Source organism: Tiliqua scincoides, chromosome 4, assembly GCF_035046505.1.
Source record: "Tiliqua scincoides isolate rTilSci1 chromosome 4, rTilSci1.hap2, whole genome shotgun sequence".
Taxonomy (NCBI): domain Eukaryota; kingdom Metazoa; phylum Chordata; class Lepidosauria; order Squamata; family Scincidae; genus Tiliqua; species Tiliqua scincoides.
In genome coordinates this window covers 166,302,551-166,318,249 of record NC_089824.1, presented here as the reverse complement: position 1 = coordinate 166,318,249, position 15,699 = coordinate 166,302,551, and the positions used below count along the sequence as shown (strand labels likewise).

At 47.5% G+C, this 15,699-nt stretch overlaps 2 protein-coding genes across 7 annotated transcripts in view; one reads left to right on the top strand and one right to left on the bottom strand.

Annotated features, from left to right (window-relative positions):
• Positions 1 to 7,793, top strand: part of SZT2 (SZT2 subunit of KICSTOR complex) — a 94,693-nt gene extending 86,900 nt beyond the window's left edge. For 3 of the 5 annotated variants that reach the window (XM_066625313.1, XM_066625317.1, XM_066625318.1), the window contains 7 exons: positions 1,380 to 1,593; positions 3,362 to 3,545; positions 5,205 to 5,327; positions 5,597 to 6,086; positions 6,308 to 6,424; positions 6,843 to 6,911; positions 7,193 to 7,793. In XM_066625313.1, coding sequence (XP_066481410.1) covers positions 1,380 to 1,593; positions 3,362 to 3,545; positions 5,205 to 5,327; positions 5,597 to 6,086; positions 6,308 to 6,424; positions 6,843 to 6,911; positions 7,193 to 7,336 — 1,341 coding nt within the window. In that variant the 3' untranslated portion in view covers positions 7,337 to 7,793. Of the gene's footprint in view, positions 1 to 1,379; positions 1,594 to 3,361; positions 3,546 to 5,204; positions 5,328 to 5,596; positions 6,087 to 6,307; positions 6,425 to 6,842; positions 6,912 to 7,192 lie in introns of those variants that run through there. The other 2 variants (XM_066625314.1, XM_066625316.1) reach the window with 2 other exon arrangements.
• Positions 4,622 to 15,094, bottom strand: HYI (hydroxypyruvate isomerase (putative)). 2 transcript variants are annotated; one of them, XM_066625319.1, is made up of 8 exons: positions 14,857 to 15,094; positions 11,888 to 11,993; positions 10,253 to 10,367; positions 9,778 to 9,856; positions 9,555 to 9,604; positions 9,256 to 9,325; positions 8,863 to 8,997; positions 4,622 to 8,610 (listed from the first exon to the last, which is right to left on the bottom strand). In XM_066625319.1, the coding sequence occupies exons 1-8, from the start codon at positions 15,053 to 15,055 to the stop codon at positions 8,537 to 8,539; spliced, it is 828 nt and encodes a 275-aa protein (XP_066481416.1). In that variant the 5' UTR covers positions 15,056 to 15,094; the 3' UTR covers positions 4,622 to 8,536. The 2 variants fall into 2 exon arrangements, with proteins under 2 accessions (XP_066481416.1, XP_066481417.1); XM_066625320.1 differs by having other exon boundaries at positions 8,532 to 8,610; positions 8,881 to 8,997.
• Between the last annotated feature and the right edge of the window lie 605 nt (positions 15,095 to 15,699).

Below are 15,699 nucleotides of genomic sequence, written 5' to 3'. Positions count from 1 at the left end.
TAAGAACATAAGAACAGCCCCACTGCATCAGGCCATAGGCCCATCTAGTCCAGCTTCCTGTATCTCACAGCGGCCCACCAAATGCCCCAGGGAGCACACCAGATAACAAGAGACCCTATCCTGATGCCCTCACTTGCACCTGGCACTCTGACATAACCCATTTCTAAAATCAGGAGGCTGTCAAGGGCAAGGAAACTTCCTTCTGTAAATGGAAGTCTTGCCCTAATGAGGAGAATAAAAAGGAACATAAACTGTGGCAAAAGAAATGTAAGAAGGTGATACAGGAGGCCAAGTGAGACTATGAGGAATACATGGCCAGCAACATTAAGGGGAATAATAAAAGCTTCTTCAAATATGTTAGAAGCAGGAAACCCGCCAGAGAATTTTCCTTCTTGTATTAATAGTAATACACCAAAATCATGATGTCTGAATTCATAGAGTCCTCTGGTCTTGATGCCAGGGAAATCTGTCAGTGTGTGACTTGCATTAGAAGAGGCCTATATCAGTTTGCCACAAATGTTGCATACCTTACGTCCTGACATATCTCCATGATCTTTATCCCATTTCTCATAGCTATTTCTCCTAGGTATATTAGAGGGCATGCATCGAGCTGTACTGAGTTTGTGCCTGATTCTTTTGAGTTTCAAGAATCCACCTTATTACAAACAGCACCTAAATTCCCCCGGATTATGCCCTCTATAGCATTAACTAAGTTGGAGTTCAAATTATTTATTATACTTGCGTCCCACTTTCTGGCAGAAAAATTGCCCTGTCACATTCCTGTACCCATTTAGCCCGTGATTGAAGTCAGCATAACAGACAAATGCTTAGCCAAGCAAGAGAGCTAACTCAACAAGGGCTGTACAAGTTGAGGCATGGTGCTTCCTACTGGTAGCCCAGCAAGAGGCTTTTCAACACTGGGGTTTAATGCATAGGGACTGCTAACCAAGTCTTCTGCTGAAGGAACGTTCTGGTGGCTTGAATGGGAACTTCAGTGTCCTAGGTTGGGTAAATTAGTAGTGAGGTGAGCATCTGACCAGATAATTTCAATCACCACTCACCTTTTCTCTGTATCCATTGCAGTCCATGACAGGTTACAAACCATGATGGGTATGTGCAACCTCCTTATTTCAGAAATAGGCTGTCTAAGAATGCCAGATGCAAGGGAGGGCACCAGGATGCAGGTGTCTTGTCTTGTGTGCTCCCTGAGGCATCTGGTAGGCCACTGTGAGATACAGGAAGCTGGACTAAATTGACCTTTGGCCTGATCCAGTGGGGCTCTTCTTTTGTTCTTATCCTCCTGCTTCCCTTAATTAATCATTATGCAATAACACTGCACTATTGCTACACTGTTAACTTCAGGTGTCTCTTCCCCCTAGCTTTCTATGCTGTTCACAGAGGAGTGCGACAAAGTGCGTGACCTCATGCACGTGCACTCATTCAGCTACGATTTCCACCTGCGGATTGTACACCAGTATCTGCTTGGCTCCCACATGGCACTGCGGCAAGGCTATCACCTCACAAGTTTCCTGGAAGACTTCATTGCCCAACACCCCGACATCCCCAAATTTGGACGCAATCACATTTTCCAAGGTGTGGGCTTATGGAGGCATCTGGGGAGACCCTTCGAAGCTATGGGTCATCTAAGTCTGTCCTGCGGCCCCAGTAGATGGCCCAAGGATCCTATTAATGTTATGACTATTGTGTGTATAGCACCGTTTCTATACATGGCAATGTAGGGTTTCATAGAAAAAAAATAGAATAAAAAATAACCAGACAGATCTGAACCCCCAACAGCATACAATCTAAAACTATCAGCAGGAAATCAGGTTTCATTCTGATTTCAAACTCAAGGTAGCTGCCACACTCCATTCCAGGTAAAGGTACCTAGTTACACAAACACAGGAATGTACCAATACTATAAAAGTGCCTATATAGATCATCCCTTCTTGACTAACACAGGCGCTGCTGAACCTTATCATCTACTCCTGATAAAAATTATAACACAGTAACTTAAAACCAAGTTATAGGAGACGATGGAGGCTGAAGGTTGAAGCTTTGATTAGAAAGCAAAAGGCAGTCACTCACACAAGGAAATGTTTTGTTAAGGGAAAACAAAATGGATAATATTATGTTATCCAACATATGTGGATAGCACAAAAAAACACACATCAATATCCTAGGTAGCTTAACCGATCAATATCTAAAGCTACAACAGTACTCAAAGGAACAAAGCATTGTCTACCCAAGTGACAAAGTAGTGTCCATTTCACGTGCGTCTTACAGCCCAATGTATCTAAATCCTGCTGATGCAGTTGCACCACCAGAGCACACTCTGTGTCCTAAGAGGGGCAGTTACAGAGGTCTCCTCCAGGTAAGGGAACATTTGTTCCCTTGTCACAGGGTCAGTCTCCACTGCCCCAATGGGTCTACTCGGACCTGTGCCAGCATTTTTGCTGGCACAAGTCTCAAGTGGACCCAGGTCATTGAATCAAGACCAGGAAGGGGGATAGGATATTGACAGGGTTACTGCCACCAATATCTGTTCCCTTCCCACCCTCAACGGATTCTGCTCCACCCTTGTCCCTGCCCCATTCTGCCTTCCCCTTGCACCAATGTACTGGCACCAGAGCTCTTGCAATGGCTGCTGTCACGTGGGCATGGCTACTGATGTTTTGTGGCAGTGGCCCAGCTGCACCCAATGGCATGTTTGTTTTGAAACTGCCAGAACATGTGTTCTGGCAACACAGCAGCCTGATAGGATTAGGCTGTTAGTTACTCTGTCAGATCAGAGTGCAATTTATATCTCCACATGGACACCCAGTACCCAGCAGCCGTATAGCTTTCAGAAAGTAAAAATCCAGGAAGTGGACAAAGAGGGCTAGAAATAAGCTTCCCAGCTGCTGGGATACAGCTCTCTTTTATATATGAGCAGTCTTGGAAGGTTAAGTAGAATGATATTGGAAAGAAAATACCATGACCAAAAACTGTCCCACCTCATTTCAGGTCTTGTTTACATGGTATACAATCCAAATTTGTTATGGGTATTAGGATAATAGCTGGAATTCTGGAGAAAGGAAAAGAGATAGAATCCACATCTACTTCCCTGGGCTGTCTGCCAGGCAGAAACACAAACTGAATGGCACATTAATCAGGGAAGACTGATTGCAGATCCCATTACTGGAACTTTGGCTGCAGTAAGCCAGATATAACTCACACAAGATGGGTGCAATCTAAACTTGTCAATTCTAAGGCAGGCATAATCTATTTCAAAATACAGCATATTTCTGTCATAGTGTCCCTGACAAACCCTTGTGCCAGGGGCCTTCTAGTAGCCTGAGATTCTGCTTTTCTCCCACAGGAACGCTTGCCTTGCCTACTAACACCATCACAGCCCACCAGCTGTACAACTACATAACAGACCATGCCAGCACTTACCGTATGAAACCACTACGCATGGCCAGGCCAGGCCCTGGCAATGAGGGCAAGAAGGGGACTCCTGGTCCTGAGCAAAATGAGTACGCTCTGGTCTCTATCTGGAACAGGTGAGTGGTTTCCTGGTGGCAGTGACAAATGAGCCTTTCAGCACCAGTTCCCAGCATTTGTCTAAGCCACCACAACTCCCATTTGTCCGTTTGTTCTGCGCCTTTTCCCCACCAGTGTTCTATGATGCCCCTTGAACAAGCGTTGGGTTCAGTACTGCTTAGAGCCTGCAGTTTGTTGTTCTTCCTAAAAATTGGTAGGTATTGTACAAACATTAAAAAAAAAATGCAGGTCTTGCCATAGGCTTACAGCCTAAAGCTTCAGTCTTGATTTGTATTTCCTTGGGCTTTAGCACCTCAGGCCAGGCCTTACAAAAATGTATTGTATATTAAATTACTGCAAATTAATCATGGCTTGATATCTTTTCCAGGCCATTTCTCCAGTGCAGATCTCTTTTAATATTTATAACACTTTCTGTAAATAGTACTGAATTCATTTTTTTTTAAAGTTTAAAGCTCCATCCCGCTCCCAGAGACAAAACTCCTCAGAGATGCCCCAGTTTGAGCACTCGGGTGAGGCAAGAGAGGTCATCAAATGCAGAACATTCATCTTTCACAAGACACCACTATATGCACATTGTTTCTGGTGCAAGAAGTAGACATTACAAACAGCAGCCTTCCTCATTATTACGGTGCTGTTACAGTGTGCTTTTTTGAGAACGAATGCTGGCAATAGAAGGTTGAATCCTAAGAAAGTTAACTAAGTACCCTTGAAATAAGTAAAATGAGTAAGTCATGACTGTCTTAATTCTCATTAAGTCTTAGCCCTCATTAATGAAGTGGGACTTCCTTTATTTGGATAAAATGCCTAGATGTTTACAAGAGAACATGAATACAAACTCAGTTATAGGACACAGATGGTGCTTGGGGGGGGGGTGTCAGTTTCTGGAGGCCTACCCCTAAGCAAGGTAACTCACACACAAGGATTCTGGCATCACACTTGGTTACTGAAACTAGCCCTGCCCACTCATTTTCTTCTTCCACTTTCATCCAAACTGTATCTCAGTGATGCTGAAAAATGAAGGCTATCACAAGAGACTGTGAAATTGCTGCATATCTGAAGCACATTACAATAATAATTATTATTATTATTATTTTATTAATTTGTACCCTGCCTTTTTGCCCAATGGGCACACAAGGCAGCTAACAAACAATTTAAAAATACAGCATGAAAGACAATTAAAAACAATTTACAATGATTAAAAAGCTAAAAACAAAACAAACCCCGTGGATTTTCAAATAAAAAGCAAGAAAAAAGCAAGAACACCAGCCAGCCTGTCAACAATTAAAAGCTTTTTGAAATAAAAAGGTCTTCAGTCCACACCGAAACGTTAGCAACGAGGGAGCAGTTCTCAGTTCTAAGGGGAGGGTATTCCACAGTTCGGGGGCCACCACCGAGAAGGCCCTCTTCCTGGCTGCCACCCCTCTCACATCTCTTAGTGGTGGCACAGTCAAAAGGGCCCCCCCAGAAGATCTAATAGCATGGGCCGGATTGTAGGGAAAGAGGCGGCCCCTCAAATACCCCGGACCCCAGCCGTAAAGGGCTCAATAAGTTTAGTTGAGCTACCTGCAGCAGACTAGCAAACTGTCCTTTGGCCGAAAGGGCTGCAACAGCCTTCTTCCCCTCGTGCCCATTCACCTACACAACACTTTATTTTACAGCTCAGGCTCCTACAAGGATTCAGAGGGTCTGCGTCACCATGATGAGTTTGATGTGTCCCTGCTTGTTTGCCACAGTGCAGCACCCTTTGAGGAGCAGAGTGAGTCAGAACGACACATGCTGCGGTGAGCAAAGCCAGGCATTTGCAGGAAGGGGGATCTGTCTCCTTGTGAGAAAAGTATGAGATTGGAAGGCAATGACTTCCTAGGCATGGTGTGGTGAAGGAGGGGACTGGCAGTGCATAACTGTTGGAGACTGGCTGCACTGGAACAGTCCAGGCTGCTTACTGAAATGTACTTGAAGAAAACCTGGTTGCATGTGAAGAGTGGGGAAGGGGCTGCTGGGCTACAGTGTGGCAGCTTGTGAGTAGGACAATGCTTTCTCTCCCCCTTAGACTCCACTTCTACGTGATCATGACAAGCCAAAGGGAGCTGTTCCCACGACTAACTGCAGATATGCGGCGTTTCAAAAAGCTGCCACGCCTGCAACGGGAGATGCTGGAGCCGGTTCTGGGGCGTGCGGCTTGGGAGGCAACCGAGAGCGGCTGGCAGCGAAAGGAGGTGCCAGAACCCTGGGAGGAGGTGGAAGACACTGGCGAGTTCTATGCAGGGCCCCCCCAGGTGAAGGTGGGCCCAGGACTTTTCTATACCTCCCCGTTGTTCCCACTGCTTGCCTCAGAGGTGACTGCTGCCCAGAAGCAACTCACCAGCATGGTGCAGCTCGCCAAGTGTCACTGTCGCCGTGACAACCTGTGGAAACGACTCTTCCTGCTGGAGCCCCTTGCCTCTGACAAACTCAAGCTCGGCAAGTTGTCACTGGGCGAACTGGAAGAGCTGCTGGATGCTGTGCACAGGAAATCCATTGCTGATATAGATCCCCAACTGGTGAGTGTCTGGACTGGGTCAGGGTCCGTACGCACCCAATCCGCAGCAAGTTGCAGATTCTGCGACAATCTGCAGCTTGTGTGGGGTAGAAAATGCCCTCTTGAAGCACCCCGCTATGGTTACAAAAGGCACATGTCCTTTTTACCATTCTGCAGGACAGTCATCTTTGTAAAGCACACTGCTGTTTTCTTAGCTTGCCTCTTCCTGTTTCCCCCTGGCAGAGCTGCTTCCTCAGCATGACAGTCTCCTGGTACCAAAGTCTTATCAAAGTGCTGCTGACTCGTTTTCCACAAAGCTGCCGCCATTTCCAGAATACAGATGCTGGCACCCAGTACCTGGTAAGACTCTTCCAAGATCTCCTATCTAATCTTGAATTAATCAAGAATGATTCTTGACATCATCCTGTATGTCCTAGGCTTGAGATTTTCACCAGTCAGTACCAGCCCTTCTGGACCCTTATAGGAAATAAATTTTAGCTGAGCCTGCAGAGGTTAGAGTTGTTTTCTCCTTTTTGGAAGTTTTCCCCACTTAATAGAATACCATTTTAATCAAGGGTTTTGGGGGGAGAATGGGGTTCAGTAGGCTTGTAAGTGTTCTGGTCTCCCTGCATTTCTCCATGAAGTTCTTCTCTGCCTTTTTCCCAGCAGCTTAATCCAGGCTTCTAGTGAATAGAACTATAGTGCCTTGCATCCTTTTGCATATCATGATAATAGGAGGATATCCCCCCTGATGTAGCACTCTTATCTGTCTCTGTAGGTGGTATTGAACCAGAAATTTACGGATTGTTTTGTGCTTGTATTTCTTGATTCCCATTCAGGAAAAACGGTAAGAGCTTTTCCCTCTGTAGGCCAGCAGTTCTAGGTGGGTTAAATAGAAGTGAGGTGACTCTGCCAGGCTGAAACCTTCTCTATCACAGTGGAGATACAATGAGGATTTTGGTTGCTACTGCTATGTCACAGTGGTTCTGCCCTAATGTGCTGGGTGAAGGCTGTTCTGAGGTTGTCTTATCTCAGTAGTGACTGGGGAGCCATCACAAAGCTTTGCTGCTCAACCTGTGGGAAGGTTCCCATGCCTTGCTGTAATAACCTAGCTATCTATCTTTGCAGAGCCTGACAGTGGTTTTTCGGGAGCCATTCCCAGTGCAACCCCAAAACAGTGAGAGTCCCTTGCCACAGCTAGTGTCCACCTACCACCATCTAGAATCTGTAATAAACACAGCTTGCTTCAACCTCTGGACAGGACTGCTCTAGTATTGGCTGGCCCCTCCCATTTGGGATATGCTGCACAGGTCGCTTTCCATGTTGCTGACACATGAAGATGCTGGCGGATATACCAGGTCCTGTGGATGATATGGAGCTACAGCTGGCCAGATAAGAAGATGGAACATTTTGAAAAGTTCTGACTGAGCTGCATGAAATCACAAAGGGAGGGGGAGTGCTTCAGAGATGCAAGCACAGCACATAGTCCTCCCAGGCTAAAAGGGCAGTTTGCCCCTTCCTAAATAAACTATCCAGTGAGACATCTGGGTGAGCAACATTCCCTCAGGCTCCCTGACGACAGGACTGAAAGACTCCTGGAGTTGCTGACTTAGCCCTGCCTTTTGGAATGACTCACTGGTTAGGTTTTAGCAGTGGGAGGGTATGGCACAATGATGGGAATGTTTTATATGAAGTGAATGTACAGTAAATTAAATAAAACAGATCATTAATTATAACAGTAAAAGACTGTATCACAGCTTCCCCCACAAGCTGTTGCATTTGTCCCTGGGGAGAAGCAGAGTAGTTTCCCACCTACTTGCCAAATAAGCATCTCCACAAGGATAGATGGGATTGCTGCCAATTCCTACCCCAGGCTTATAGGAAGGGCTGAGTTCTTTTCCAAGGCAGTTTGTTTGGGCTGAAATATTAGCTGGGGACACTAGGTGGTACCATAGAGCCAGTTTAGAAGCATGGGGCTTTCCTAGTTTCCTTTGCACCAAACTGTTCCCTGTTCTTTTGATAGTAGGTGGGAGCAGGCTTGCCAACATCATTGTTGTGGTGTGATTCAAGGGAGGGAACCTAATTTCTCACTCCTTTAGGTGGTTGTAATTGCAATGAGAAAGGATGGGGGTGCAGACAAATTGAACTCCAAAAAGAGCAAGGTAGGGTGCATGGTGAAGAGGGAGAACTGTAGGCATGAACACCATCTGTTCAGGAATATAAACTGGGTTGGGAGTGGAGCCTTAACAGCTCTGGGATGTGAGGGCAGTAACACCAAGCACAGTAACAATCTTGTTTTATTTAGGAGACAGCATCCTGCTGTGGGCATGTGCCTAGGGAGGGGCACTGTAGATGGCTGAGCCAGCACCAACCAGGCTTTTGTCTCTGTTGGCATGGTGGAAGGGACATTCTTACACATGCATTTTCAGATGCTCTTTGCTCCCAGTTTTTTTTTTGTTGAACATCAACTGCTTAGCTTCCACTATGCAGTACATCATGACTCTCCCAGTATGAGTGTAGCCAGCCTAGCCCCTTCATCGTGTCTCCTGCAAGGAAAGCCATAAATATGCTCATCAGACAAGTATGCAGTCTAGACAGCAATCCTGGGCCCCTAGAAGCTTTGCAGTTGCCTTAATCTGAACTATGATGCCCATACACAGATGTGCAAAAACAAAGACAGATTTCTCAAATGAGTTGTACTTGTATATCACAGAAGCTGCCTGGAGGGCTCCAGTTCAGTCACTGTTGCATCATGTCAAACTACCCATGACCCTTCATCCAGGACAAGGCAGACTCACCTTCCGGTGCATACTCACATCCTACATAGCCACTATAACCCATTGTCTCCAAGAGCTGGAAGAGGTAAGGGTAATTCAGTTCTCCAGGGCTGTCAGGCTCATGCCGTGCTGGTACCTGAGCAATCTGAATGTGTCCTACAGTGGAAGACAATATCGGAACTAAATGAGACATTGAGCTCAGGGTCCCACCCTGTCCATTCCCATTCACTTGCTTCCCACCATTTCTAGACTACAGCTGTTCCTGTGCTAGACCCAGAACCTGCCCTTCTGCTTTTATCTCTCCAAGGTCAAGGTGCAGGGGAACATAGCATTGAAGAGGGACCTAGCTAATTAGACACAAGAATCAGGAAGGAAGGCTGTGAAATTATATACTTGACAACTCCCCCCCCTTACCAATAATTGGGAAATATGTCTTTAAGTTCTCAGTCAGGTTTCCATCCATGATCTGGCAGTGGAAAATGTCCTGCATAGCAAATATTGGAATTGACAAGTCCAGGGTTAGCTCTAATGCAGACATCTGCTCTTTCCAACCTCTTCTTCTTGCAGTGTAAGCAGTTCAACCTCCCCCTGGACTCTAGTTGGCACAGAATGTTGTGCCAACCTGAGCTATTCTGGGCCCCATGGCCCCTGCTACAGCCAAGGGGAGAGACAAAATTCTGCTTAGGGAAATGCATACCAAACAAGAGACTCACCAGCTGCAGCTTCAGGTTAGGGCTTCCCACCTTCTTCAAAATGGCAGCAGCTGAAGAAGACAGGTTCACAGTATCACTAGTATTTAGTGGTGTTTCTGGCAGAGGACAAATCTACCTCCAAGTGCCTACACAACCCAGCATTCCAGTGCCTATTCTCTAGTCCCAGAGTAACATGTAGAAAGAGTTCCTGCCTGCCAAGGAGAAGCCTCATGTCTGGGCTTACCTTGCTGGGGGGTTGTCAAAAAGTAGCGTGGATCAGTAATCCTGCTATTAATAGGTTCCAACTGTCCAATCAAGTTTTCCTGCAATAACAGAGAGAGAAAATGGGCCCTATGGCTTGAGAAAGAAAAGCCCTATGACTTGCTTGCCTGGGGGTGAAATATGTTACTCTTGGGTTCTCTTTATGACCCACTATGCCTGAGGAAAGAGACTGTAGTTTTCTAAGCAATTCCCTAACCATAACCACCATCATAAATGTGTTGAATCCCTCCTCCTTTCCCAACCCCTAACCCACATCGTCCCTCTGTGCTGCTGCCTGGGGTTGACTAGTAACTGGGCTGTAGCTTATCTGAGCAGGTCTGGCCAGACTATTCAGGGCTTGTGGAAGTGGAATTCAGGTCTTTCGATACCTTATGGAAGCAGTGGGGGCCTAATCCTTTTCGGATGAAGCACCTAACTGCTGCCTAACTCAGGCCTACCTGTGCCAGGATGTCAGCTGCATATCTGAGGTTCTCAACGAAGGTGGCTTCCATCAGGGCTGCTACTGCATCCCGCTCCACACCCAGGGGAATCTGCCCAGCCATGATGTGGATCCTACAAACACAGGTCTAGATCAATGAGGAAGCAAGAATGTGCCAGCTTACGCGAGTAGGGACTGGAGAGCCTGAAGCAAGAATTTTGCCCAACTTGATGGTGGTGCAACAGTTGTCAAGACACTCTCATACCAAGTTTAAGATTGCTACCAGGTTCTTCTTGGCAGCCACTTACCTGGAGCTATTTACTGAACTTCCACCAGGAGCCTCACCTAAGAGCTGCACTTCACCACCACCACCAGGAGCCACACCAGAAACCTGGTTATTTTGGTTCTTTATTTTATGTAAAATGCTTTGAGAGGCCTTGGCATGAACACAAAATACCAATAAATAAACTGTATGGTAGAAGGCTGAAATTCAAACCTCCACGACCACATCCAGAGCTCCAACTGACCCTCTTTGCAGTGGGTTGAAGAGGTTTATCTCATCTCTTGTATCCCCTTATTCCCTTTTTACATTCTCTATTCACTGCAAGATCATCTGTTTCTGCCCTTCTTTGTTTCCTTCTACTACTTATGTCTTTCTGGTCTATGCTGCTCTTTCTATCCATCAAGTCTCCTTCCTTCCTCCCAGGTTGCTCAAAACCCATTTTCTTCCACAAGTAACACATGAGTGTGCAGGAAATGTTCTGCAATAAGTTCACCCTCCCTTTCACCTCCCACCCTTGGTCTTCCTGTAACTGTCCTCATCCTCTTTCTGCCTATTTATGTTCCAAAGGCTGTCCTCCCACAGGCAGCACACTGCAGATTTAACAAAGGAGAAAAAAAACCACCCTTGGAATTACTCTGAACGGTGGAGGGCTTGCAACAGCAGAAGTAGTAGCTGGGCTAAATCAGACACACATAATTTGGAAAGATCCTGTCTGTATTGGCTAATGCCCAGAAAAGAGCAATGGGCCCCCTATTGAATCACTTCAAAGTTTTCCTTGCCGGGCTGGGCCTTATCCACAGGATCCACTACTTTAAGGCTTCAACCTTAGGTATACTTTCCTGAGAGTAAGCCCTATTCAACACAAGGGACTTACTTCTGAGTAGACTGCCTAAGATTGCACTGTAAGTGAACTGTGGAATGGAGCTATGCCTGCTTTGTAAGAGAATGTTTACAGAGCTCCCTCATTCTCTCAGAGAAAGCTCCAGAGTCCCCTGGTTCCCTGCAAGGAACAAGGACTTACATGACGGGCAATCTCCCTCTCTTAATACAGCTGTCAAGATTGCTACCAGACAAGGCAAGGAATGGGCAGATATATCCACTTACTACTTCCATTCCAGAACCAGTGGGCTCTGCTATTGCATGGATTTGTAAGATCAAGGCAGGAACATACTATATGCCTCTCACCTGAGATGCTCGGCAGGAAGGAAAAACATGTACAATTCCCCAATAAAGTAGCAACTACAGGAAAGTCTACTTGCATTATCCTGCACTGAGCAACTTTCCCTGTGAGCACCACTGGATTGTATTATGTTCTACACAAGACAGAACCCATTCTTGGTCACCATTCATCTTAAATAATCACACTGGTACCTGGGACATTTTAGGATCTTTGCATACTTCACAGCCAAGGTCAGAGCCTCCCGGAATTCAGCCTGGCAGCCTGGTACTGCACCTAAGCCCTTCCCGCCATCATTTCCTGAGAAAAGAACAACAAGCATTCTCATGTAATGATTGAGCACATGAGGCAACAAGAGTCACCCAGCTCCTACAAACACAAAGGGATGGACATGGCAGGTTGCTCTGGGCCAAAGGGTGGCCTAATGCTGTGCTGACGTGTCTGTCCTCCTAAAACCGAAGTTGGGGTGTGCGCCATTCTATATAATGTGCCATCCTAACTGCAGTGAGTACACTATGTTCTTGTGCTGGGAGGGGGGGAGTGAGAGGTGCAATACAAGTCTATCCCCTAGATCAGGGGTATCAAACTCATTTCATATCAAGGGCTGAACAGCATTCATGATGCCTGCTGAGGGCCGGAAATGATGTAATTAGGCAGAAAGTGATGTCATTATTCAAGATATGGGAGAGCCAATTTTCACGTGGGCTGCAGTTACAGCAGTAATATCTCAGCACTGCTCAGCCGCTGAGACTGAGGGCCAGATAAAAAGCTTTGGCGGGCCGCATCTGACCCCTGGGCCTTATATTTGACACCCCTGTCCTAGATCCTTGACAGTCAGAAGAGTAACATTTCATCCTGGCATTACAGAAACAATTACAGTATTTTGTATCTAAAACTGCCTTTCATTTCTCTAGTTCAGGGGTCTCCAAACCTTGGCCTGGGGCCAGATGCGGCCCACGGCAAGCCTCTATCTGGCCGGCGGCCAGCCTCTTACCCCCTGACCTCTGGCCCCTTGGCCGAACGTGACAGGAACTATGCTCTGGTTGTGTCTGGAGGGTAGTCTAAGGGCCAGAGAGGTTGAATGAATGAGCCCGTTCATTCATTTATTCACTCATCTGAGTTCTATCTCTAATTTATTTATATAAATTTTATATTTAAAAAAATTTTCCGGCCCTCAACACCATGCCAGGTATTTGATGCGGCCCTCTGGCCAAAAGGTTTGGAGACCCCTTCTCTAGTTGACAGCATCAGCAACATGCTCCACTAAACTAAGGAGGGGTTATAACCAGTGTTCCCGCTAAGCTGCACAGGCTAGAATCAGAACCCTGCACAGCTCCCTTCACAGCACTCTGGAGCTTGGTGATTACATCATCGCTGAGCAGTCCACAGCTACCCCTGCACAGCTCTGTTAGGATTATGCACAGTCCTTGTAATTTTTACAAGGAACACAGGTTCAGGGAACAAAGTTTTAGGGTTTACCAAATAGGAACAAACCTGAAGTGCAAGGTATGCAGAATGCTTGGATTACATGGAGTAGGAGGAAGAGAGCAATGACGCAAAGCAAAGAGAACAATGACGCAAAGGCGTTTGGGCCTCTTCAGCCTAGAAGAGACGCCTGAGGGGGGACATGATTGAGACATACAAAATTATGCATGGGAAGGATAAAGTGGATAGAGAGGTGCTCTTTACACTCTCACATAACACCAGAACCAGGGGACATCCACTAAAATTGAGTGTTGGGAGAGTTAGGACAAAGAAAAGATTTCTTTATACAGTGTGTGGTTGGTCTGTGGAACTCCTTGCCACAGGATGTGGTGATGGCATCTGGCTTGGATGCCTTTAAAAGGGGATGGGACAAGTTTCTGGAGGAAAAATCCATTACGGGTTACAAGCCATGATGTGTATGTGCCACCTCCTGATTTTAGAAATGGGCTATGTCAGATGCAAGGGAGGGCACCAGGATGCAGGTCTCTTGTTATCTGGTGTGCTCCCTGGGGCATTTGGTGGGCTGCTGTGAAATACAGGAAGCTGGACTAGATGGGCCTATGGCCTGATCCAGTGGGGCTGTTCTTATGTGCAGTGGCCTCTGGAGGCTGACGCAGGACTCACTTGGCTAACCCAGCTGGTAAGCCTGCACCAGCTGAGTTAGGCCAGTGTGGGGATCTGGAGGGGCACGGGGAGGGCAAGAGGGAGGTGTGTGGGGGCAGGGAGATGGTGGGGCCGTGGATGGGTGGCAGGTCACCGGGGTGGGGTCAGGATCTGGTACTTATGCTGGATCCTATCCTTGTTCCTTGGCAGCCCAGGCTACTTGAATCTGCACCACCCCCTGAGCTGCAACTGGCCCCAACCCAGCCCTGGATGCAGGGCAGGCACCAGCCTGTCTGCTCCAGAGCAGGTTAGGATTGGGCTACCCAAGGAGGTAGATTGGCACATGTTCAATAACTGTAGGTACAAGTTGACTGTGCTGGGGAAAGTTTTTTAATGTTAGGAAGTTTGAGTTGGAATCAAAAGGGGTTGCTGCTACCTTTTTTTTTTGTCAGTGACTCAGTGTGTTTAACAACAGACAAAAAGAAAACAGTTGAAATATTTCCTTGCAGTTAGAGCTACAGTAATCCCTCACCCCTTGACTGAATGAATACTGAATTTAAGTACAATATATACAATAATCAATATACAAATACGGGATCACCTACAAAAGGTAATACCCCATACTAGGGAGCCTAATGAGGTACTCGGGTTCAGAAGTGGTACCAGCAAAAAACATATTGGGGCCATGGAAGGGACAAGGTCGTTTGGGGGCCAGTTTTGTCTCACTGATTAGATTTTCCAAATGAAAATATCTTTGGAATAAATTTTCTGAAAAAAAATATATTGCACACGAACGTTTCCAGCCTCAACATAAATGAGAGTGAACGGGGGGGGGGGGGGCTGTTCTTAATCAGTGTACAGATAAGGTATAAAGCGGGGGGGGGGTGCACTCGCTGAGCCAAAAGTGCCTCTGCATGTGTGTGTGTGTGTATACACACTGAGCCGCCCCTGTGCGTGCGTGTGCACGGAGCCAGAAGTGCCTTTCCCACCGGAGTGCGGCGGCGGGGGCGGCCTGTGCCGGGGCCCTTTCGCCCGGCGGCAGCCCGGGGTCGGCGCCGGGCAGCTCGGCGGGTACCTGGCGGGGTATTGAGCAGCACCACCTCCAGCCGGGCGCGGTCCGCCGCCTCGCGCAGCTCCCGGGCGCCGCAGGAGTAGGGGAAGCACAGCTCGGCCGCGCGGAAGCCTGCCCGCGACGCCGCCTCCATGCGCAGGGGCAGCGTCGCCTCCTCCCGAAAGAGCCAGTCCAGGTTGGCGGCGAAGCGCAGCGGAGCCATCGCGACGCCTCTCGGCCGGGCAAGGTCCGCGGCGCCGGGGGAGGAGTCCGCTGCAGCTGCAGCGCCGCGGAGCGTTTCCGGGAGCGCCTGCGGAGGCAGGGAGGGAAGGGCGTCCGCCGGGGCCTCCGCCAGCCCTCGCCTCTCCTGCAGCCCGGCTGGAACGCGTGTCGCTTCCTCCGAAGGTCGTGTGTGCAGGTGCGCGTCACCCGGCCCGAAGTCCCAAGCCATTTCGCCTGGTGAGCCTCAGGCAGGTGACCAGCTGTCCTCACCCCAAAAGAGGACCGGGCACCCCAGAAAGGAGGACACCCAAGAAAAATGTAGGACCTTGCCACATAAAACCCACAGACGCTCATATTTAGATTTCAGGTGGCTAATTTAAGCACTCGATTACTTATTACATTTAAAACTATATCTCATCTAATTTATTGCACGTTATATATTAATTACAAGAAGGCTCTGTGCTGCGTGCTCACCGAGAAAAGGAGGACGTTTCCATTCTTGTCCAGGCTAAAAAAGAGGACATGTCCTGGACCAAGAGGACGCCTGGTCATCCTGACCAAAGGTAACAAGTTCCTTCCCAAGAGCGAAGGTGTTCCTGCAGCACAATCCTGTTAATGCTTGTGAAGAAGGAAGCCCCACTGGGT